At 43.7% G+C, this 24,793-nt stretch overlaps 1 protein-coding gene across 2 annotated transcripts in view; it reads right to left on the bottom strand.

Annotated features, from left to right (window-relative positions):
* Positions 1-519: 519 nt before the first annotated feature.
* MBTPS1 (membrane bound transcription factor peptidase, site 1) overlaps positions 520-24,793 on the bottom strand; it is a 53,835-nt gene continuing 29,561 nt past the window's right edge. For both annotated transcript variants that reach the window (XM_056526411.1, XM_056526412.1), the window contains exons 11-23: positions 22,159-22,320; positions 21,890-22,034; positions 21,617-21,805; positions 18,764-18,933; positions 18,172-18,287; positions 17,911-18,067; positions 16,938-17,062; positions 16,778-16,855; positions 8,735-8,875; positions 8,501-8,632; positions 5,524-5,650; positions 4,268-4,398; positions 520-1,650 (exon numbers count right to left, since the gene is read on the bottom strand). In XM_056526411.1, the coding sequence (XP_056382386.1) occupies positions 1,454-1,650; positions 4,268-4,398; positions 5,524-5,650; positions 8,501-8,632; positions 8,735-8,875; positions 16,778-16,855; positions 16,938-17,062; positions 17,911-18,067; positions 18,172-18,287; positions 18,764-18,933; positions 21,617-21,805; positions 21,890-22,034; positions 22,159-22,320 (1,870 nt within the window). In that variant the 3' untranslated portion in view covers positions 520-1,453. The remainder of the gene's footprint in view (positions 1,651-4,267; positions 4,399-5,523; positions 5,651-8,500; positions 8,633-8,734; positions 8,876-16,777; positions 16,856-16,937; positions 17,063-17,910; positions 18,068-18,171; positions 18,288-18,763; positions 18,934-21,616; positions 21,806-21,889; positions 22,035-22,158; positions 22,321-24,793) is intronic.

Below are 24,793 nucleotides of genomic sequence, written 5' to 3'. Positions count from 1 at the left end.
GAGTATTTTTTTGTTGCGCCATACATTTTATGGTAAAATGAGTGATGTCACTACAAAGGACAACTGGTCGCGCAAAAAACAAGCCCTCATACTCATTTGTGGATGAAAATATAAAAAGTTATGATTTTTAGAGGGCAAGGAGGAAAAAACGAAAATTCTAAAATTAAATTGGCCTGGTCCTTAAGGGGTTAAATTTCCCAAACGCAAAGGTTTTTTTTTTTTGTGATTAAGCGGGTGCCAGGCCGAGGGAGTATCTGCCAGTCTGGGAAGCATCCAATAGGACAGGTCATGTGTTAACTGACCTCAGCCTAAAAAGGGATTGTATTCACTTTACTGTACAGCAGGGGCGGTTCCCACACACAAAGCAGCAGAAGCTACATTTTCACACAGTATTTACCGAAAAGTAGATTAGAAGGGCGGCAGCACTTTATGGTATTTGGATCTCACCACTGCCAGGCATGTGAAGCTTCCTTTAACTGGCAAAGTAACAACATTCTTAAAGGTTTTTAGGCGCTGTACCATACTTCCTGCCAGAAACTATAGTGTTAAACTTTAGATACTGACAAGAAACATAGCAGTACAATTTTATTTGTTTCACAAGTGGTTCCCAAGGCCTAAGCTCAGCGTTTCCCAACCAGGGCGCCTCCAGCTGTTGCAAAACTACAACTTTCAGCATGCCCGGACAGCATTAGTAAACACCGTGGAAAAATACCCGTCGGGAATCGAAACCCACAAAGAAAACTACACTCCCCTCTTAGTAAATCAGGGCCATTGTACAAGTAAGTGACTGTACTTTCCATGGTGACAAAATAGGTTAAGGTTAGTGGTGGTGAATACGTCACACACTAGGCTCACAATACATTGGTATAAAACCAGAAGGATCCCACACGATCTGTGTAAATACCACGGGGGAGATTTATCAAAATCTGAGCAGAGGAGCAGTTGCCCCTAGCAACCAGAATGCCTTTTAAAAATGTGTTGCTATGGGCAACTGTTCCAGTTTTGATAAGTCTTCCCCTATACCAGCAAAACAATCTGCTGAGATTACATTACTGCTAGACCAGTAGGGGGCAGTACATTGTGCTTTATTACAAGCGGTTTATTTATCCAAAACAGAACCCACCAATAAAGATGGAATCATGAACACAATTACAAAAAAAACATTTATAAAAATAAAAGTCACTGATTTGGGGTAAACATCCTTCTTTAAAACAACGTGTCTGGATTTGGTTTGTGTGGAGCACAAGTCTTCTCATGATATTGCATTTGCCCCAGTGTCCCTTTTTGGTGCTGAGAAGCCCTTTCATAAAAGGGGATTTATTTTACATAATAAATATATAAAAAGAAGCAATTCATACCAATGTCCAGTTTGGTCAGACAGAGAACCTATAGTAAGAGTTTGTTTCAGAGCTCATAAAGCCGTCTTTGGAACAGATGGCAAACCAGCCATAGCTCAGACAGATGGAGTCTTTGGTTGGTGAAACTGTTGTATAAGTGGAGGTCGCTTGACTCGAGGCTTCCGTCTCTTTGGCTTGCTCTTGGCCTTGTTGATCTGTACCACAAAAAAAGCAAGTACCACCATAGCACCAAGGAACGCAAAGACAGGAATGGTCTGGCCTACATCCTGGTTATAGCGTCCGGGCATAATGCCTGTGGAGGGGGGGAAAAAAAGCAAATAAGTATCAAGGTTAAATTAAAACCATTGATTTATACTTCCCTTGCAAAACTTTCTAGAAATGGCATTTTGAGGCGTTTCATATTTAAAGGGGTATTCTGGGCAAAAACATTTTATCCCCTATCCAAAGGATAGGGGATAAGATGTCTGATCGCGGGGGGGCCCGCTGCAGAGACCCCCCACGATCTCACTGCAGCACCCGCATTCTATGCATAGCTGCATCTCTAGATTCGCAAACCTCAGGGTTTCCGGGACTGGGGACGTGACGTCATGTCTATGGCGTGACGGCCGGAGACACAACCTGAGGACAAGATTGCTGCTGTTTCTGAATAACTACTGTATTTTTCGCCCTATAGGACGCACCGGCATATAAGACGCACCCTATTTTAAAGGTGCAAAATCTAGAAAAAAAAAAAAGATTCTGCACCCAACAGTGGTCTTCAACCTGCAGACCTCCAGATGTTGCAATACAACAACTCCCAGCATGCCCGGACAGACGTTGTCTGTCCGGGCATGCTGAGAGTTGTAGTTTTGCAACATCTGGAGGTCCGCAGGTTGAAGACCACTGGTATAGGTGGTAGTACTCACGTGTCCCCGCCGCTCCGGACCCGTCACCGCTGCCCTGGATGTCACTCCATCGCTGTCGCCGCGTCCCCGTGGTGTTCCCGATGTCTTCTTCCCCGGGATCCACGCTCTCCGTCGCCGTCATCACATCACTACGCACGCAGCTCCTATTAGATGACGGGACGGAGTGCGCGACGACGTGATGAGGTCAAAGGAGAGCACCGGCCATGCAGGGGATCCCGACACAGAGCAGACACCGAGGAGGCAGGTAAGGTCCCTCCCGATGTCCTGTAAGCTGTTTGGGACGCCATGATTTCACCGCGGCGCTCCCGAACAGCCGGGTTAGTGTTATTTTTGCTTCAGACGCTGCGGTCAGCTTTGATTGCCGCGTCTGAAGGGTTAACACAGGGCATCACCGCCGTTGATGAGCGCCGGGACAGCCGCCATAGGTGTGTATTCGCCGTATAAGACGCACCAACTTTTCCCCCCCAGTTTTGGGGAAGAAAAAGTGCGTCTTATACGGCGAAAAATACGGTACCTTGAAAAGACTTCAGAGAAAATAAAGCATTACACAATGACCTTTAAATCACTGTATACTAAAACAGTATTTTTCTTTTAAACCCCTAAAGGGCAAACAATTTATTATTTTTTGATTTAGTTTTTTCCTCATCGCCTTTGTACTTGACACCTTTAAATCTACCATGAAATGTACAGTGAAACCCAAAAAATTTTGTGAAGGGAAATTTTAAAACAAAACCCCGCCAAATTATCTGCACTTTACGGTAAAAATGACATGACTCTTTATTCAGTGGGTCAATACAATTTTAATTTAAAAAAAATTTAAATAAAACACCTTTAGCAATATAAGCATGTTTAAAATTGCCCTATTCTGACCCCTATGATTTTCTTATTTTTCAGTATTCTGTTGTACAGTTGGTACAGTTTACGTGACTAATAATCTTTTAGTCAATTTTTTCCAAGGATGTGACCCAAAAATAAAAATTAGCAATTTTGGAGAGTTTCAAGAGCCATCAGCAGCCGGGACCTGCAGTCTACAAAGCGAGCGCAGTATTTCCTAAGGTCATTTGATCGTCTGCATGCCCCTTTTGACGTAAATGAATGTCCTGGTACCTTCAGATCCAACAAAAAAAATGTATATATTTTTTTTTTTATATACACCACTCAGTCCAATCCTGACCATGTACATCTAATTTTTATGTTTCTAGCACCTTTATTTATTTATTTTATTACACTTTTAATTTAGCTCACTAGTCTGAATTCCTCTCAAGGGGGGGGGGGGGGCGTGGCCTCACTGTGCAGGTCTCCGCCCCCTTCCTCACTATGCTGTGATCACATCTCCACTAGCATTTGCAAAACTACAACTCCCAGCTTGTCCTCACTGACAGTAGCGGGACACAAGCTGACAGTGGGAGGATTTTTCCTCCAGCTGTGAGCCCTGCACTCACAGCTGTCAATCAAGGAAGTGTGTCCATGTCATAGGTGATGATGCATGGACACAGCAGGACTAGTAGGTGTACAAGCAGCCGGGGGGGGGGGGGGGCAGTTGTTTCACTGGCTTTTTCAGTATGAAATACTGAAAACTTTCTAATGAAAGCAATTGCAAAACCTATTCGTTTTACAACAAATCAAAAGTTTTTGTATCTGACAGAGCCCATTTAAGTACCAGGAGGTACATTTACACCCGATGTCATTTAGGGGTTAACTGCTAACAATTTTAAAATCTTTGCCTGTGTAGACTGATACAATGCAGAAACAGCTGTGCAGGACAAGATTTCTACAGGTTACACTTGGCTGTACTTCTCATTATAGAGCGATTAAGCTTTTTACCCAATGCAGCAGCTTTAGTGCTAAGTTCATGTGCACTCAAGAATGGCAATTTAATAGCACCTTCAACTGATGCCCCTTTTATGTAATGGGGCAAATATGCCAAAAAAAAAAAAAAACAACAACTACATGAATTTCATGTTTAGTACTCCTTTATTATCTATACTTGGAATGTACACTAACCTCCAGGTATATCCCATGCTCCACTTTCACCAGGCGACAAGGGTCTTACTTGTGGTCGATTTTGACGAATGTTGGGTAAAACCACTTTATCCAGATCTATTGATAGCAGTTTCTGATGTTTCCACAGGTTACTGGGGGAAAATATGAAACTTTATAAATCCACACAGTATAATATACCTGGATGTCTCAAGTACTAGTAAATTTAGACCCTATAACGCTAAATACCCAGGGGGAGATTTATCAGAGGATTTAGACTGATTTTTCATGTCTAAATTTGTCGCACAGAAAGTCGCAGTCTAAATATGTGCGACTTTTCTGCGACTTTTGCTGTAGAGGATTTTTAGAACATGATGCATGCAAGTCTATTTTAGATGGAAATGCATTGGAAAATGCATTGGTGCTGAATTTATCAAGTGCGACTTTTGTGCGACACGTCGCATCTGCCCAAAATACGCTGAAATGTCAGACCATGTTGGAGCAGGTCTAAATACAGTTTAAGCTGTAGACCCTGAAGTCTGAGCACAGAATTTATCAAGGGCTGTGAGACCTTTGATAAATTAGGAGCACAATAGACAGGAGACTACCACATACGCTGGTCTATAAGCATACCCAGAATAGACTAGATTAGTAAATGTCCCCCACAGAGCCCAAGTCATATTTCAGTCTTTTTGGCAAGTCCGGAGTAAAGAGCACAGCCACTATGAACATACAACCTACAGTATGTACTTGATTCTCTTAATGGGGTATTCCGCTGCTCAGCGTTTGGCATCGGGAGCTTGTGATGTCATAGCACCACCCCTCAATGCAACTCTATGGGAGGGGCATAACAGTTGACACGCCCCCTCCCATTGACTTGCATTGAGGGGGCGGGGCTAATGCTGTCACAAGCTCCCAGCGTTGGCTCCAGCATTCAGAACAGTTTGTTCCAAACGCTGAGCATCAGAGTACCCCTTTAAAAGCAGTGTTAACCAACCAGGGTGCCTCCAGCTGTTGCAAAACTAAAACTCCCAGCATGCCCTGACAGGCAGAGGCTGTCTGGGCATGCTGGGAGTTTTAGTTTTGCAACAGCTGGAGGCACCCTGGTTGGTTAACACAGCCATAAGGCCATTCTTAACCATCCTCTTACTTACAGACAAGCAAAAATTAACATACCACACTAGTACAATTACAATTTAGATGATGTTATATGTTGCTGGTTAGAAGAAGAAAATCTTGCTGTAGTAACTCACAAACAAATGTGAACATGGACTACACACCTAGGAGCAGTTTCATTGAGGGGCAGTGGTTTGGCCCAGGATAAATGAGGACAAGCTGGCAATGGTCGAGGTTTGGGATCCCCCAAATGAGCTTCTAGTACTTTAGAATAGCGATGGAGATGGTTTCCTGGAAAGAGAGCAAAGGAGGTTTTAAAATGTATTGAAATGTAATAAATATCTTACATTTTGTTCTCTGCAGGCTTAAGAGCTGAAATCCCCCAGCATTCCCAGTTGAACAAATGCAAAAAAGAATAAAAAAAAAAAATTTAAAATTTTTTAAAAAAAAATTCTTGCACTTTGTATTTTGGAAAGTGCAGTCTTTGTATATGAAAAGTCACAGTCTGATAGAAATCAAGTTCAGCTCAGTGTTCAGAAGTGGGGTTTACCTGTTTATCCACTTTGAAGAGCAGACAGAAATCTGGTTAAAATTCTAGTTAACACAGTAGTTCAGGATCAGCATGAAAATTTAATTTTCAACATATTTAACTACAAAATTGTATTCAAAATAAAATCATCATCTATAAAGAAGTTACCCCAAAAAATTACTAGAAATGCTGTTAATAGCGGTTTTAAAGGAAAGCTGTGATTAGTGTCACCCACACTAACCTGTGGGTACAAGTTGGTAGCGCAGGTGACACTGATAAAAAGGATACTTACCTGTCCCCATTCATCTGTTACCTTCCTTATTCGGGTGGCAGGCTTGGTGCACGGGTGACGGCAGCGTGCTCATGGAGCACTGCCATGCATCAAACCTGCCGTCCATATAAGGAAGATAAATGGGAAAATGGGGCCACAGATAGCGAATGTATCCTTTTCATTGTGTCACCTGCACTACCAGCCTGTACTAACAGGTTAGTCCATTATGTCCCTCTGTGTTGCTGAGGGTAGCTCTGGAGAGAATTTCTCCTTCCCCTCTGACAGCTGACAATAACATCCCTCATACTTTCTCTGCAAATGGGAAACATGTGACCCAGAATAGTGAAAACAAACCCAGTATGACAACCACAGTATGCACTCTTCTAGAAACCATTGAAAATATAACAAAATAAAACAAATACAAGATAATGGGCATGTGTAAAGTTCCCATCACTTCCTCAGAGACCTGACTCTATAGAGAGTGATTAAGAGTGTGTGTGTGTGTGTGTGTGTGTGTGTGTGTGTGTGTGTGTGTGTGTGTCCACCAGCGCTCAGCTCATTCTGTGGATGTGCACACTGCACTTTGAACACTAAAACGGTGCCATACTAAGTAAGTAAATGATAAAATGTCTCACTGGGTTATCTGCATGTAAAAAGAAGACATTGTCAGGAGGTTAGCCCTTATACTCCATAAGGAAACAGCCCATTTAAGCAATTTTCATTTCGGCGTTTTCATTTTTCCTTCTCACATTTTAAGAGCCTTAACTTGTTTTTCAATCCAGATAATCATAAGCCTGTTTTTTGTGCAGCAGTTATACATTGTAATGACACCTTTCATTTTAAACTATAGGGGTCACAGTGCAAAAAAATTAGCCCTAACACAGCTCTATAGACTGAAAGCAAATTATTTTTATGGCAATATTTAATTACATATGGTACAAATGGTCCCACAAAAAAACAAGCCCTAGTTGATCTAGAAATAAGACTTATGGCTAATGCAAAAGGTTTATTTAGGTCGTCAATCCCTTCCCGTTATAGGACTTTTGCATACTTCCCAGCACCTGACACGTTCGTGCGCTGGGACATATGCATACAACCAAGCGATCTCCGGCACTGCCGCGGGCAGCGCAGGAGATCGGTGGCATGACCCGGCTGTCAATCACAGCCAGAATCCCACCGCAACTGCAATCACGCCAGTCCCGGCAGCATGAACCCCATAGATGCTGTGATCAATCCTCATCATGGCATCTATGGTGTTGACAGGGGGAGCGCGCTCCCCCTGTTCACCCATGGCGGCGCTGCGTTACGATCGTGGGTCGCCGTTGGTTGTTATGGCAGCAGGAGATCAGATCATGACCTCCTGTCTGCCTGTTATAGGCTGGATCACACAGGCTGTACTGTGTGCAGCTGATCGGGTCATACTGTGCTGCAGTACAAATGTATTGCAGCATAGTATAACCTGTAAAAAGTGTAAAAAGTTTAATAAAAAGCTCTTCAATAAAAGTATGAAGTGTTAAAAATAAAAAAGCCCCTTTCCCAATAAAAAGCAGTGTATTATCACCAAAAAAGATCAAAAACACTAAATCATATACATAATAGGTATTGCCACATCCATAATGATGTGTACTATAAAACTATAATGTAAATTATCCCACACGGTGAACGCCGTAAAAAATCAAAAAACACAAGATTCGCCAATTTTGGTACAAATAGCGGGATAAAAAAAAAAGGTAGCACGTATCGCAAAAATGATACCAATAAAAAGTAAAGCTCATCCCGCAAAAAATAAGCCCTTACTCAATGGCGTCGGACGAAAAATAAAAAAAAGTTATAGCTGTTGGAAAATAAATGGCAGAAAAATAATTTTGCTCAGAAAAGGAAAAAACATAGCTATATAAAATGGGTATCGCCATAATCGTACTGACCCACAGAATAAATATAACATCACTTTTACCTCACAGTGTACACAATTAAAAAAATAATAATTTAAAAATGCCAGAAATTTTAGTTTTTCACAATATTTTGGAGTTTTTCACAAAAAGTGCTGCATGTGTCAAAATTTTTTTACCATTTATAAAAAGTACAATAGGTCACGAAAAAAATCTCAGAATCGCTCTGCTCAGAAAAAGCGTTCTAAAGTTATTACCATTTAAAGAGACATGACAATTTATTTGTTATTTTTTAAGAGAGCATGGTCATTAGGGTAAAAAAATGGGTCCTTCCTTAAGGGGTTAAAAGGTGATGTCCTTCCATTTAAAAAAAAAGGATCATCATTTTAGATTGTTGAAGTTAACTTCTATTTGAAGAAATATTCTCTACAACCTCAATATGAAATATTTACCTTCCATTCTCTCGGGCAGCGGGAACCCTTCACCAGTTGGAGGCTTCTGTCTGTTTTCAGAGTGACTGAGACTCGCTGGTAACACTCCATAAGAAGTGTACTGGAGTAAAGAATCGAGGAGCCAGAAGCAATCTGCAGATTTTAAAGAGGAACGTTTTTTAATGCTGCATTGTGAACAGTATGCAATGCTGTAATTTTTTTTTATTATTATTATTTTTTTTTTTCCAGTATTACCTTTCTGGCGGTGACTGTCGTCCAAGCAGTTAGAGTCTCCATAAAGCACAATCCTTCCCCCTCCTTCAGTGTGTGTCTGGTAGAGTCCTAGCAGAGGAACATTTTCAACCATAGAGGTTTCTTGCTTTAACACTTCAAGCCCTGTATAGACAGGAATAAAAATTAGAGCAGATGAAGACATTTATTTTTATTTTTTTAAGGAAAAATAATGTTTTTGTGAAAAGCAAAAATTATGCAAAAGAGAAAAAAAAAAAAAGAAAAAAAAGAAGACTGCTAATTTAACCTGTTCAGGACGTGGGGCGTATGCATACGCCCTGCATCCCGAGTCCTTAAGGGCGTATGCATACGCCCGTGGGAATTCCGGTCCCCACCGCTAGCAGGCATCATCCCGGCACATCGCTCCCCCCCATGTTGGCGATCGCAGAAAATCGCATGTCAATTCAGACATGCAATTTTCTGCTATTCCGAGCTGATCGGGTCTCTGGTGACCCGATCACCCGGAAAATAGGGATGATCGGAGTTGTCAGTGACACCCCCGATCATCCTGCAGGATAGGAGCGAGGTTGCAGTGCTGCGATCTCCTCCTATCCCCTGCCATTAGTCAGAAATGAGTTCTGACAAATGGCAGCGCAGGACGGGGGTTGCAATGGAAAGCCATGGTAGCCCTCCAGATGTTGCCAAACTACAACTCTCAGCATGCCTAGACTGCCCAGGCATGCTGGGAGTTGTAGTTCTGTAACATCTGTCCCTTCAAATTTAGCAATTTTCATGACATTTTTGAAAATTGCTGCTCTACTTTGAAGCCCTCAAATTTTTTCAAAAAGTAAAAATAAGGAGATTTTTTATGCTGACCGTAAAATCTTTCTCGAAGGATCCATTGGGGAACACAGACCATGGGTGCATGCTGCTATCACTAGGAGGCTTGACACTAGAGCAACAAGAAAAGTCGGCTCCTCCCAGCAGGGTATACCCGCCCACAGGCACACCTGAGGTAATCAGTTTTAGTCCCAGAGCAATAGGAGAAGACCGACAGGTCAAGAAAAAACCACAAACTGTCCGAGCAATCAGAAGAAAAGGCAACTGAACACACCTTCGGACAGATAACTGAAATAGGAACACCAGAAAAAGGGTGGGAGCTGTGTCCCCCTATGGATCCTTAGAGAAAGAGATTTTACGGTAAGCATAAAAAATCTCCTTTTCTCTATCGGCTCCATTTGGGGACACAGACCATGGGACGTACCAAAGCCGTCCCTTGGGTGGGTAAGGAAATCACTCGGGTGGACAGCTGGACCACGCCGCCTGCAATGTCTTATGGCCCAGAGTAGCATCTGGGATCTTCCATTTGCAGCGGTAAACCCCGAAATAGCAGACCGGATCCATCGAAAAATGGTGGCCGTAGAGCAGGTTGTTCTGTACGATGACCTTCTGGAAAAACAAAAAAAGGGAGTCACACTGCCGTAAGGAAAGAGAGACAGAGATAAGTCCGAACAGCCCTCACCACAACCAGGTTGTGGAACAAACTTTACCAGTGATGAGAAAGGGCCGGACAAAAAGGACGGTAGGACGGTCTTCTCATTGAGATGAAAAAGTCAAAACCATCTCAGGTAAGAAGGACAGACCTGGACGGAAAAAAACTTGTCCTGGTATACAACCAGAAAGGGAGAATGGCAGGAGAGAGCTATCAGCTCTGACATCCTCCAAACAGAGGTAAGAGCAATAAGGAACGCCACCTTCCGGGGAAGGAGGCGAAGAGAAATGTCCCTGAGAAGTACAAAAGGGGGCACCTTGCAGGGCAGCTAAGACCAAGAGTAAGTCCCAAGGGAAAGAAGGGGACTGAGAAGGAGGGGCAGGTTATGCCACTCCCCGAACCAGGTTCGGACATAATTGCACGACAGAGGACGTTGAAAAAAGAATGGAAAGGGACGAACCTTTTACCCTTAAGGGAGCTGAAAGCCAACCCTTGGGACAGCCCCGACTGGAAAGGGAAAGGGGTCGGGAAAGTAAAACCACGACCAGAAAAAAAAGGCTGAGTTTCACACCAACGAAAAGAAGACCGCCAGGCATGGTGGTAAATCTTGCAGAGGCAGGCTTGTGAGCATGGTGCGAACCACTTGGGAAGAGAAACCGCAGGTCCTTAAAACCGCAGCCTCAACCGCCACGCAGTCAAAGCCGGAGACTGTAAATAGGGAAGGCGCAGCATTAAGTCATTCAGGAACCTGACCACGACGACATACCACGCCCGCTGAGGCCAGGCTGGGACACAAGAATGGCGGGAACACCCTACTGTTAATTTCCTCAGGACCCCGGAAAGAGAGGAAGGGGAGGAAACAGATAAGGTAGGGCAAAACCCGACCACTAAACAGATAAGGCAGGACAAAGCCCGACCATGAGAGAGGAACGCTTCAGTTGTGGCGGGACAAGCAGAGGTCCACGCCAGGAGCGCCCCAGGGGTTGCAGATCACTGCAAACACCCCCGATGTGGGGACCACTCGCCTTGGACGACTGAGGACCAGCTGAGAAGACCACATCCCAGGGACGGCCAGAATGAAGATAGCAGATATGGCTGGAACTCTGAGTTCCGCCCAGAAGGGAATTTCCCAAGAAGCAAGCAAGGAAAAAATTGCCCTAGGCCCAAACATGTTGAAGGGGAAAAGGGCTACTCGGGGGACCAAGGCCCCAGACCGGCCGGTCCCTGAAAACATCTCCCCAGCCCGACAGATTGGCAGGGAGGGGCAGGAAGGAGCGCCCCTGAAAAAGCAGGGGGGGAAACGAAGTCACCATAGAAGGGGCCGACAAGACTGTCGAGAGAGAACGATCTTGCGGTCGAGAGACAATGGAGACCTGTCTCACCAGAAGAAAATCACCAGTTGAAGAGGTCGGTGATTAAGCTGGGCAAATGGCACGGCCTCCACGGCCACCACTAACAAACCCAGGACATCCATGCAAAAGCGAATGGAAACTGAAGCAGGGTGCCGAAGACATCGGACTCTTGATAAGAGAGTCAGCCAATTGTTCGGCGGAGTCGAAAGTGGGCAGAGGCCGCATCGAACTGGAGCCCAGAAGAGCAGTTGGGATGGTTAATCGGGACAAGTGACAAGGTCTGGAGGTTGAGACTAAGACTCTCAAGGATCTGGGCCCTGGCTGGAGCTCTGATCAGTAGGTCGTCCAAGTAAGGAATCACGGAAACCACTGTTGTCCGTAAAAGGGCCATCACAGGCGCCAGGACTTTGGTAAGGGTCTGCGGAGAGGTGGCCAGACTGAAATGAAGAGCCACAATAGAAAAGGACCGTCCGGAACTGCAAAGCGGAGGTACCGCTGATGACCGGGAAACAATGAAATATGGAGGCAGGCATCCTTGATGTCCGCCAAGGAAAGAAAACTCCCCTTGAACCCCGGACGCCAGCACCAAACGGAGAGACTCAATTTGGGATGGGAAAGCAGAAAATGCTGGCCGAGATACTCGAGAACCAAGATTGGGCGTACAAAAACGCCTTTCTTGGGGACCACAAAGAGGTTTGAATAAACCTCAAAAATGTTCCCCAGAAGGAACCGGGACAATTACTCCCTGGATAAAAAGGAGCTGGTTCAGGCATCCCGGAAGAGTAGGAGGCAACCAACCACCCGAGAAAGGTCGCCGGGTGGGGGGCGACCCTTCAGGCCGAGGAAGGCCTATGGGTGCCTGATGGGGCCGCAAAACGGCTGGAATGGATAGCCGACCTCCGGGAGGGTCGGGTCCGGAAGGAGGGAACCCTCTTCCCGTGAAGGCGCCTGGCTGGTCCCTTTGTTGATACCAAAGGTCTGCAGAACTGGAAGGCGGAGGACTTCCGACGGAAAGCGGTTATGTGAACCTTATCCAGAGGTAATAAAGAACTCCTTTCCGCCCGTCGCCTCACTTCCTGAAGGCGGTGTCGGAATTCCATGCTTTAAGCCACATGGTGGCTATGAGGTAGCTTGTGGCAAAGGCAGCACAGTGGCTGCGCATGGAAGCAGAACACAGAAAATCTCCAGCTGAGGAGCATTGGAGAGCTAGATTAAATAAATCCTCCAGAGGGATCTTGAAAACTACCCTGGCGGAGTTGGGAGACCATACTGAAAGGGCTTTTGACACCCATGCAGAAGCAAAAACAGGAAGAACCTGCTGTTTCAAAGGCAAAGTTTGCCAAAGTCTCCACCTTCATGTCAGCTGGATCTTTGAAGGCAGCCGCATCAGCCAACGGCCGGGTAGTCGCCTTAGAGAGACAGGAGACCAGTGGATCCACAGTTGGAGAGGAGGTCCACCAAGCAATGAGATCCTTGGCGAAGGGATACCGCGCTTGAACCTTCTTTGTGTCCTGAAACTTCTTGTCAGGGTGCCACCAGGCGGATACCAGCAGGGGGTAAAAATCAGCGCGAGAGCTGAAACTCTTGGGTGCCGGTCGGGCACGAAGAAAGGAGACTTCTGGAGCCATGTCCGAAGTTCCTGGGTCCTTTAGATGGAAGGTGTCTCTTATGGCCGAAACCAATGAGTTCACCACATCAGGAATATCCGTGCGGTCCTCTGAGTCAGAGGCCAAATCAGAAACCTCATCCACAAGTTCTCCAGGTGAATGGGAACGAGGTGAGGCAGCCCTGGAAGAGGTCAGGCACAATGAAAGGATACTTTTGGAGCTATGTCCGAAGTTCCTGGGTCCTTAAGAAAGAAGGTGTCTCTTATGGCCGAAACCAATGAGTACACCACATCAGGCATATCCATGCGGTCCTCTGAGTCAGATGCCGAATCAGAAACCTCATCCACAAGTTCTCCAGGTGAGTGGGAACAAGTGGAGGAAGCCCTGGAGGAGAGGGACACCGACCGGCTCTTGAGAGCCAGAGCGGCGACCACAGAAGCGTCCTCTGAAGGGGCGACGCTTGTGCAAGTGGAGCAGCGGGTGAGTCCTATGAGTGGAGCGCAGGGGATGAGTCAGAGAATACACTCCTATAACGCTTGCGAGAGCGGTGATATAGAGAGAAGGGAAGCGGGTCCCTTTGGAGGGTGGACCTCTCCCAGGCGGAGACCTAAGCCAAGTCGGATATAGACTGGGCGAGGGGTAGATATAGCAGGGGAAGCAGTGGTGCTGGTGGAACAAGAACCAAGGATTGTATGAATTGCGGCCCCTGCAAGAACAATAGGTGACCAGGGCCCCTGCTATCTGTCTAGAAGGAGGGACCGTTCTGCATAGCTAATGAGAAGAGAGGACCGGTCCATTGGCCATCAAAAACACCTCTGCGCGTGCTTAGCACTGATTGGCCTACTTCATAGAAGGATTCCCGCAGCCGTGAGTTGGTGTGGCTAAAGTCCGACAAGGGCTCGCGAGCAGAGAAATAAAATGCTATAATGGCGTCCTCGCTTGTTAAGGTGACTTAAGCAGGACTTGAGCCTGCAACTTTATGACTGTGCTATGAGTAAAACTGGAGAGCTCTGCAGCACAGAAGCAGGGCTCATAATAAAAGAAACTCCGCGCTCTTAGAAGAAAACACAGACGACTGCGGGTGGACGGAGCCAAGGTCCGACCTCGCTCGCGGCCGAAGTACATGTTCGGCTGATAGATAATGGCGCCTGCTCCCAGCCCCGAGTGCATATGCGCATGACAGGGGGAGGGAGCGGGCGAGCTCCCCGCCAGCAGCCGTACGCTGCCGACAGGGACATATGGCGGACGCGATATGCGGCCTATAATGGCGCCCGCTCCCAGCCCCGAGCGATGACAGGGGGAGGGTAGCAGATGAGCTCCCCGCCAGCAGCCTCACGCTGCCGACAGAGACATAAGAGCGATATGAGCCAGCTGAGCCGAGCGCCCGCAGAAAGTGAAAGTCTAAGCCGCGCTGCCATGAAAGTGAAACAGCTCTCCCTCACAGCTTTACAGTCTGTTCCACACAACTGCTATAAAAACGGGAGACATTTGTCCCCCACCCCAAGAATAAAGGGACCCCATAGGAGGAGGGAACAAGGTCCCTCAAGCCAGGCCCCATATCCAGACTACCTAGAGTGGGCCAAAAATAGGGGGTCTCCAGAGGCTGAAAGTCCCTACCTGGAAGAAAAAGGGGAAGAATACTCACCTCAGGCAGAAGAACTTACCTCATGAAGCCCTTCCTATAAAGTCTCCAGTCAGCTTTTTGTCACCTGTATCATGCCGGGCTACCATGTACGAGCGAGGCGAGCAGGGAGGTAGGGGGACCCGGACCCATGAGGTACAACCCCAGGCGCTGACCATTGGTGAGAGGGGGTTGACAGTACATAAACGCGATGTCTGTGCCCCCTCAATCGCAATGGGGAAACAGTGAGCCGCAGTTCCTGAGTCCCCAGCTGAAAACAGGAAAGAAAAGGGAGATAAAAATCTAAACGTCCCTAACTTAAACAAAAAACATGAGACCTGGTCTGGGGAGAACTCCAGACCATGTCTACCTCCTTAGACACTAAGCAAAAACTGATTTCCTCAGGTGCCTGTGGGCGGGTATACCCTGCTGGGAGGAGCCGACTTTTCTTGTTGCCATAGTGACAAGCCTCTTAGTGACGGCAGCATACACCCATGGTCTGTGTCCCCCAATGGAGCCGATAGAGAAATGTCCATTTTATGATACCAACATAAAGTAGACATATTGTACTTGTGAAGAAAAATAAAATTTATTTGGAATATCCATTTTCCTTACAAGTAGAGCGCTTCAAAGTTAGAAAAATGCAACATTTTAAAAATGTTCATGAAGTTTTGGGATTTTTACCAAAAAAGGATGCAAGTAACGCCAAAAATTTACCACCAAAATAAAGTAGAATAGGTCACGAAAAAACTCTCTCAGAATCAGAATATTCGGTAAAAGCGTTTTAGAGTTATTAATGCGTAAAGTGACAGTGGTCAAAATTGCGAAAAAGGGCTCAGTCCTTAAGCTGAAAAAGGGCTGCGTCCTTAAGGGGTTAACCCCTTCCCGGCCCATTACATACATGTACGTCATGGGTCGGTGAGCAGACAGGACATGAGTCCGTATCATAACCGAAGATGCTTACATCTGCCAGTAATGAAGGACATCGAAGATTGCTCCGATGTCCGTCATGTAAATACCGTTATCTATACAGATCATGGCATTTAAGCATTAAATGTCGATATTCCCTGGTATCTAGTGGTCCCATAGCCCCCCGCAATTACATTGGGTTGCTACAGAAGCCCGAGGACTTACCTGGTCCTCTGCGTCTTCCCTGTATCTGTGAATGCTTACGGCTGCCTATGGCAGCCCTTAGAAATTGAGCACAGATTTCATGGATCAATGTAATGCAATGGAATCGCCGCGTGCATAGTTGTCCAAACTATTAAACTATTATGCTTTTGATCGGCGTAAACGCAAAAAAATCCTAATGCCAAAAAAAAAAAAAAAACCTAACTCAGCTCCGAAGGTGGAACCTGGTAATGAACAAAGTTTTCATTTCAATTTCAAGTTTACAAGTTTTTTTTTAACCATAAAACAAAACAAAAGTTATTTAAGTTTGGTGTCACTGGAATCGTACTGCCCCAAAGAATAAAGATAGCATGTCAGATTTACCATATTTTTAACCTTGAAAAAATGATTGCCCTACAAAATTGAGCAATTCCATATTTTATTACATTTTGCCCTACATATAATTTTTTTCTGGCTGACGTTGAACTGTATAAATGGGCTGTCTTCCCACTGAATTCAATTGGAAAATATTCCTACAAGATTTACAGTAAATTCACATATGGTGGAAATCCACCAAGTTGCCACATTTCACTTATGTAAGCTTTTTCTATATAGACCCAGACCTGTGGTGTGGATTTTTAAAGTCTGCAGGATGTCAATTTCTGTTATGGATTTTCATCAGTTACATCAGTTATGGATATCCCCCCCCCCCCCCCCCCCCCCATATTTACAAGTAAATGCCTAATAAGTTTAGAAGAAATTAAGTTTACTGCAGTTGAGAAGTATAAAGATAAAAGTGTGAAGTATAAAGAATAATAGAGAGACTGAAAAAACTAAGAAGAATAAAATCAGAAGGTAAAGACGCTACATCACAGAATGTTGTACCTTGGTCCTTTAAGGTTTGTGATAGAACAGCACCATCTTCTGGAAACTTGGCAATGCTGCAGCCAGAAGCATAGTACACTGTAATGAGACGGAAAAAAACCATAGGCTTATTCTGGAAATAATAGAAAGCGTATGTATATCATCAGTTACAAGTACTCACTGTCATGATTAGCCATGGAAAAATCGCCTTCATATATGCCATCACTGAAAGCCATGTTCCACACTGACAGCAGGTCATTTATAGCTGGTATATTAGCACCTCCAGTATCTGGCATCCACCATTGCCTAGATGAAAAGACTTTAAAGTAAAACCAGCTCAAAGCTGCAATGTACATGCTTAAAAAGGAACAAGCAAACTGAGTGAAACCTTTAACCCAGCGTTACCCAACCAGGTGCCTCCAGGTGTCGCAGAACTACATTTAGCCTTTTTAATAATTTAACCATGACTACTAATAGAGCGATAAGCTAACAAAAACTCAAGTAGCGGACATTAAAGAATCCCCTTCTACAATATGCTTTTTTCATATCAATGTAAAGGATGATGTTCTCTTGTTATAAAGTCCTGGATATATTAGGCAAATCATATGGACCTTTGACAATCTTACATATTTGAGAAAACCCACAATTGAGAAATAGCGTGTAGTCTAGCCCCTCTATTAGAGTACACAGGTGTTGGACATAACTGGAACTATTTTACACAGTCAAGCTGAACACCTCCCGATACACCAGTCATCACCAGTAACACTTTCTTACATAGCTTATATTGTTATTGATAAACTTACGAATTTGCTGTTCTAAAAATCAGTTTTAGGGTGGGGTCACAGGTAACGGATCCGCAACATATTTTATGCTGGGGATCTGCCTCCAGCTGTTTGCAACTCCCGTGTGCTGCTGGAGCAGCACACAGGGTTGGGAACAGCTGGAGGCACACTATAGTGTCGGATCACTGGCGGATCCACAGCATAAAATATGCTGTGGATCTGTTACCTGTGACCCTACCCTTAGGGGTGTGATGTCAGACCTGACAGTTTTAAATGGGAATTACTGTGCGACTGTGACCAGAGTTGCTGGGTGTGTAGAGGTCTACTGTTCCTTTGATCACATGTGTTTATATAAATTTTAAAAGCCTGTACCTGGTGTTTTCATCATAGAACTTGACTTTCCTCATAACAGAAGTGTTGTACCAGTCACTAAAGACAACCAATGAAAGCCCATTAGCCACATCCCGGCGGAGTTTAGATATTTCCTCAGGAAAAAATTCTTCTTCGCTATCAACCATTAGCAGAGTTCCTATAGGACAAATAATTATTAATTCATTATAGAGAAAACTATTTGACAGCTTTTACTTGTTGAACAAAAAAATCAGTGATACTCGTGAAATAGTTATCCCTTACCATACTGGCTGGCATCAAAGCATGTGAAGGGTGAACCCAAGACTTCTACAAAGTAGCCCATACTTCTTAAGTGTTGGTACATGTCTCGAAAGTTTGTGTGAACATGGTCGCCATTCCTATAAGACATTAGACAAAGACATAACATTTTTGGTCTAATATGGGACGGAAAGGCAGTGTTTTATCTATAAAAATCAGTAAAAGTATTTTCTAAAAGAGAACGTTCAATACCTGAAAAATCATAAAAAAAAAAATACATAAATAAAAACCAAACACAGTTTTTTCATAAAACTAAAGCCAAGATAGCAGTCTGGCAGCATAGACTAACTAGAGCATTTCTGCAGAAGAAATCTGATGTTGACACGTCCTTACTATCCCAAGGCATGCACAATTTTGTGTTTTTGTTAAAAACTTTACATTGTATCCTAAACTTCAGTCAAATCTGTGAGAAATATATAAAAAGACTCCTTTGACCCAGGAGATGGCTTTGATATGTAGCCAGCACTGAATAAGAAGATGGCAATGTGCGACTTTTCATCTGGCAAAGTTAGTGGAACTTTAAACATAAAACCACAGAGAAGAAATGTGAACTCACCAGTCTAAGGGGTCATTCTTCATCCTTAGGTTGTCTCTCGGGAAGTAGCCTGGTGGGTAACGGAGGTTGTGATACTGATCCCAAAGAACCCTCTTACTACGCGGTGGAGTGGGAATGATCTTGACCTTGATCGGCAGTTTTATCGTAGAGAATTGCTCTGCTCCATTCTTCTGTTTTAAAAGATCATTAAAAGAAAAATTAAGGATTCAGAAATTGTCTAAAATGTTTTTTAAATGGGAATTATTTTTTTATGTATCCTAGAAATCATACTTCAATACATACATTAAAAATTCTGCTAAACTAAACCTGTTGGGTTAGGTTTACACTGCTGATGGGTTCTGCTGAAGGGAGCGCCGTCACTCAACCCATTTAAAGGACAGGAGTGCTCTGTGCACTGAGGCTCTGTGACATGCTATGGGCTCACATATGATGAGGATTAGAGATGAGCGAACTTACAGTAAATTCGATTTGTCACGAACTTCTCGGCTCGGCGGTTGCTGATTTTTTTCTGCATAAATTAGTTCAGCTTTCAGGTGCTCCCGTGGGCTGGAAAAGGTGGATACAGTCCTAGGAGTATCTTTCCTAGGACTGTATCCACCTTTTCCAGCCCACCGGAGCACCGGAAAGCTGGACTAATTTATGCAGGAAAAGTCAGCAACCGCCGAGAAGTTTGTGACGAATCGAATTTACTGTAAGTTCGCTCATCTCTAATGAGGATGATTGATAAGCCAGGAGTTTGTACAGTGCAAATTCAGAAATCGTTTGTTGAAATTGAGAAATCGTTTGTTGAAACCATCATTTGTTGTGGGATCCGTGCAATGTAAAAGTATAGGAAAGTGGTCTACAACCTGCGGACCTCCAGATGTTGCAAAACTACAACACCCAGCATGCCCGGACAGCCAACGGCTGTCCGGGCATGCTGGGAGTTGTAGTTTTGCAACATCTGGAGGTCCACAGGTTGTAGACCACTTGTATTGGAGGTCATACTCCTCACCGCTGCCCTGGATGTTGCCCTCCATTGCTGTCGTCGCGTCCCTGAGGCGTCCCCCACGCTCCGACAAGGCCTCTGCTTCCTCGGCATCCTCGCTCTCCGTCGCCGCCATCACGTCGCTACGCACGCCACTCCTATTGGATGATGGGACGGCGTGCGCAGCGACGTGATGATGACGATGGAGAGCGCCGACCATGCAGGGGATCCCGAAGTGGACGCGCCGGAGCCCCGAGGACAGGTGAGCGATAGTCAGCGGACCACATGGGGCACCGTAAACGGCTATCCGGTGGCAGCTGAAGCAGTCTGCACTGCCGGATAGACGTTTATGCGATGGCCCCGACATACAAAAGCATCGTATGTTGATGCTGCCTTCAACATGCGATGGCCTCTGAGAGGCCATCCTATGTTGAAATGATCGTATGTCGGGGCCATCATAGGTAGGGGGGGGGGGGTCACTGTATATTACAAATATACATATGGTATCTGCATTATGTAAAAAGCTTTTGTTGATGACAGGTATAAATACAAAGGAATGGGATGGAGTAATAAGTGTATAAAAATATGACTATTAATAATTCATTACATATAAAAAACAAGAAAAGACATCATACAGAGGGAGAAAAACAAAAAACGTCTCTCCAGCGGTCCCTCTTGTATTTGCACTTTGATTCTATTTATTGGTATGTATACTGTCTCTAGGCACTTTATAGTTGTTGAGGTATTTCCTCTATGGGATTGTGCAATAGAATGAGCAGTAGTACAACGTATGAAATGTATTTAATACTATAGTTTACATTGTGGACTTTCTGGAGTGACGCCCTCTTTTCCACCACAAGTTGTTTTTCTCCCTCTGTATGATGTCTTTTCTTGTTTTTAATATGTAATGAATTATTAATAAAGTCACATTTTTATCCACTTATTACTCCATCCCATTCCTTTGTATTTGTTCTTAGTATAAGGAGTGTATAGTAGGGCCATATGTAACAACACATATATATATATTATATATATATATATATTATATATATATTATATATATATATATATATATATATATATATATATATATATATATATATATATATATATATATATATATATATATATATATATATAGGTATCATAGATCCCTAATTATAATATATAATATATTGTGCCATAATTTTGGTGATGACAGGTATAGGCTAGCCTATATGCAGCATCCATTTTTTTCCATTAAATAGAACAGTACGTGTCATGGAGGCTCCATCTACAATGCTGATGTGAACATTACCCTACAAATGGCTATTCTAATTTTTATTTTGTTTGTATGTAGAGCAAAGTGAACACAGCCTTATGTATAGCAAAAATATCCAAATAACAGAACAATGGCTATTTTAAAAAGGGATTTTTTTTTTTTATTAACAGCAAAATAAAGAAAATAGAGATGTTTTTCCTAGGGCTTTATTCATAAATGGTCTGTAGTGATCCTACTGGAGCAGATTTGGAATCAGCTGCAAATGCAGGACACCACCCTGTGCTGGACAGAAAAACTACGTGCTCTGCCTAGGAATTAAAAAAATAATAATAATAATTGGCCGGATACAACTTAATGTAAACACAGCCTTAATTTTGTTTGCTGGGGTTTCTTAATAAAGAATGTTAACATATCCTGCAGTAATGTACACAGGGATTACTCAGAGCTTACACATTTATGTCACTTCTCCAGGAAAAATAAAAATGTAAGAACACGTAGTCGGAACACATCTGACAGCCCCTCCTCTCTATCTAGTATTTATGGTCCCTGTAATGAGACTAAAAAGATAGAAGAATGACAAATTCTGAAATATTTTAATTTATCCAAATAGTAGTCCTGTATGCACCTGGTTTTCTTCTGGAGATGCCACTGTAATCATCACATGACCCTGCGCAATGCCTTCCCATGAAGCTGCTTTCTTTGCTACCGAGATTGAGATCGCCAGATAGCCAGACCATGGCCACAGCACAGATGAGTAGGAGAAGGCAACTTCAATGTTATCACCATTGTGTGGGAGGTACGGCTGCCAGTCAGGCTGCAATAGTTAAAGGAGAAGGCTGAAAATTACAGGAAATTTTATATTTTTGATCGTCTCTCTCCAATGTCACCCAAAACTCACCTTGTCCACTATCCTTCCGGTGACCCCCATACCGTTAAGAATAGTGATGTTTACAATTGTTGGCATCCCACCATAGTAAATAGGCTGAGAACAGTATGGCCACATATAGGGACATTCTGTGAGGTCCACATAGCTAGGACTTAAACTAAGGATGGGAAGAAAAAAAAATCCTGAATGCTATTTGCACATACAGACATTTAAAGCACAAATCCTGGGATAGTGTAGATATTGATATACATCTCACAGACCAGAAATAAAGAAAGAGATACCTGGCCTGTGGCTTGTAACTGTTGAGGATCTGGTAGGCCCGGATTAGATCCAATTTACCATGTCCTTGCTCAAACATATTCACCCCTGGAAGTCTGCGTGCTGAAGCAATGAGCGCCTGTTTCATGCTGGCTGGATTTACCATCTCCCTCTTCTGAACAGTACTAGAGAAAAGACAATTTATAAAAATACAATGTCTCACTCAGAATACAGCGTCATAGTCGGAGCTTCAGATGCTTTTTTTTTTTTTTAGAATCAGATTTTATTTATTTACACGCCTGCGCATATTACAAGCACTTTAAGTGACATGTTTATGAGCACAGTGGAGTCTGCATAGGAAATACTGGAGAGGATCAAGGACTATCTAACAAAGGAATTAAAAAGTCAATTTGTTGGACAGTGCAGATTTCTGAAACACCGTAACGAACACACGGTAGGAGTATGTGAAAAGTGGTCAAACCATGGGCACATCATAAGTGAAGAGAGATGAAGAATGGAGATCGTTGATTAAAGGGGTACTCTGCTGCTCAGCGTTTGGAACAAACTGTTCCAAACGCTGGAGCTGGGGGCTTGTGAATTCATAGCCCCGCCCCTTCAGTGCAAGTCTGTGGGAGGGGGCATGACAGCCGCCATGCCCCCCCTCCCATAGACTTGCATTGTGGGGGTGGGGTGTGACATGAGGGGCAGGGCTATGACATCACGAGCTCCCGGCTCCAGCATACGGAACAGATTGTGCCAAACGCTGAGCAGCGGAGTACCCCTTTAAATGGCAATTGAGAAATTCATGCTGAATGTGCAGCCCAATCTGACGGCAGGCTATAATATACCAGGAGGAGTAGATTGATATACAGAGGTCCCTCAGGCTACACTATTTTCAGCATGCAATGCTCTTTATTAGACCATTCTACTGTGAAACCATATCATAAACTACCTCTCTGTCTGACTCACTGGAACACCCAGGCACCAATAGGTGTTCTACTAATATAATGCTGCTGCAATTAAACATGTATGTACCAAGTCACTCTCTAGTAGAGCCTTTCTGCCTTACAGTACATGTTCTGTACAGAACTTTACCTTTGCCAAGACCAGCTGATTCCATGGACACCCCACGAAGGTGGTTTTATTTTATTTTTCTGGTACACTTTATGGTCGTACAGAAGCCTGAAGAAGCTCTGTCCTAGACAAAGCAAGTCATTTACTGCATACACAGCCAATTCAGATTGCTTTCAGTTGAGAACAACAATTTGTATTTCTGCCTTCTTATTATTTTCCTATTTTGGGCTGACACTTGAAAGCAATTCTAGTCTTCAATGTTAAAGGGGTACTCCGGTGGAAAAAAATTTTTATTAAATCAACTGGTGCCAGAAAGTTAAAGAGATTTGTAAATGAGTTCTATAAAAAAAATTACCCTTCCAGTTTCTTTTTAGCAGCTGTATGCTACAGAGGAAAGTGCTCTCTGCTGACACCTGATGCCCGTATCAGGAACTGTCCAGATCAGGAGAAAATACCCATTGCAACCCTATGCTGCTCATAAAAGAAATTCTAAAAGAAAATAATGTCCTCTGTAGCATACAGCAGCTAAAAAGTACTGGAAGGGTAAAGATTTTTTTTTTATAGAAGTAATTTACAAATCTGTTTAACTTTCTGGCACCAGTTGATTTAATAAAAAATGTTTTCCACTGGAGTACCCTTTTAAAAGGTCTCAGGATGAAATGTTCAGAGTGGAACCAATTCCAGTTGTAACTTGATGGACCTCTGTATAGTCTTGTGGGAAAAGATTCAGTATAAAATTGCAAAATTAGTTTATTTTAAATTCCTTATGATTCTAGGTCCAGAATGCTTCCAAGGGTTGCAATGAGAGGCATTGCCAATCTAAAGGACTACAGTTCTCATGATTCCACTGCCTGAGGCTGCCTGTGTGCCCCACTACTACAAGGTGTTAGGGAGTGGTGCAATAACTCCATGCCTTTTTATAGCACAGCTTTGCCACTGAGACATTACACAGTCTGATGTCAAACATGTGAAACAAGTCCCCTTCAGAGACAAGGGAAGATGTGCGAGCCAGGAACAGTGAGAAGGACACAATGTGACATTCAGGAAGGGGAGGTGGGATATAGCCATGAGTTTAGTGTATAAGTCCACAGACCAGCAGGAGATAAAACACAAAGAGCAACCATCACGCAAACACGAGACAACATTACAGAGGCAATACTCACTAGTAAGTGATAAACCCAACCGCAGTTAAATGATCTGCACATAACTTTTAAAGATTGGAAAAACCCTTTAAATTATTAAAATTCAGTATAACTAATAAGTATTTCTCCAATGCCCCTTATTATTCTGTTCTCCGCCTGCTCTATAACATAACATACTGTTGACTTTGGCCACTTCTCTTTGGATATGGTCCCATGGAGCGTATACGCAGCATATTTGTTGCATATTTTCAGCAGCTAATTTTGTTACCCATTGATCTCAATGGGTAGGAAAATATGTAGCGTATACACTACATGGCACCATACTTTTAAAAGGGAAACTGACACCTTGTTCATATGCACTAAACCCAATAAAACACTGTTATACTGCAGGTAAACATGATTAAAGAGAGAGATAAGTAGGATTTTTTTTTTTTTTTTTATC

This window comes from Hyla sarda, chromosome 6, assembly GCF_029499605.1.
Source record: "Hyla sarda isolate aHylSar1 chromosome 6, aHylSar1.hap1, whole genome shotgun sequence".
In the NCBI taxonomy this organism is placed as follows: domain Eukaryota; kingdom Metazoa; phylum Chordata; class Amphibia; order Anura; family Hylidae; genus Hyla; species Hyla sarda.
This window is presented reverse-complemented; position numbering and strand designations above follow the sequence as displayed.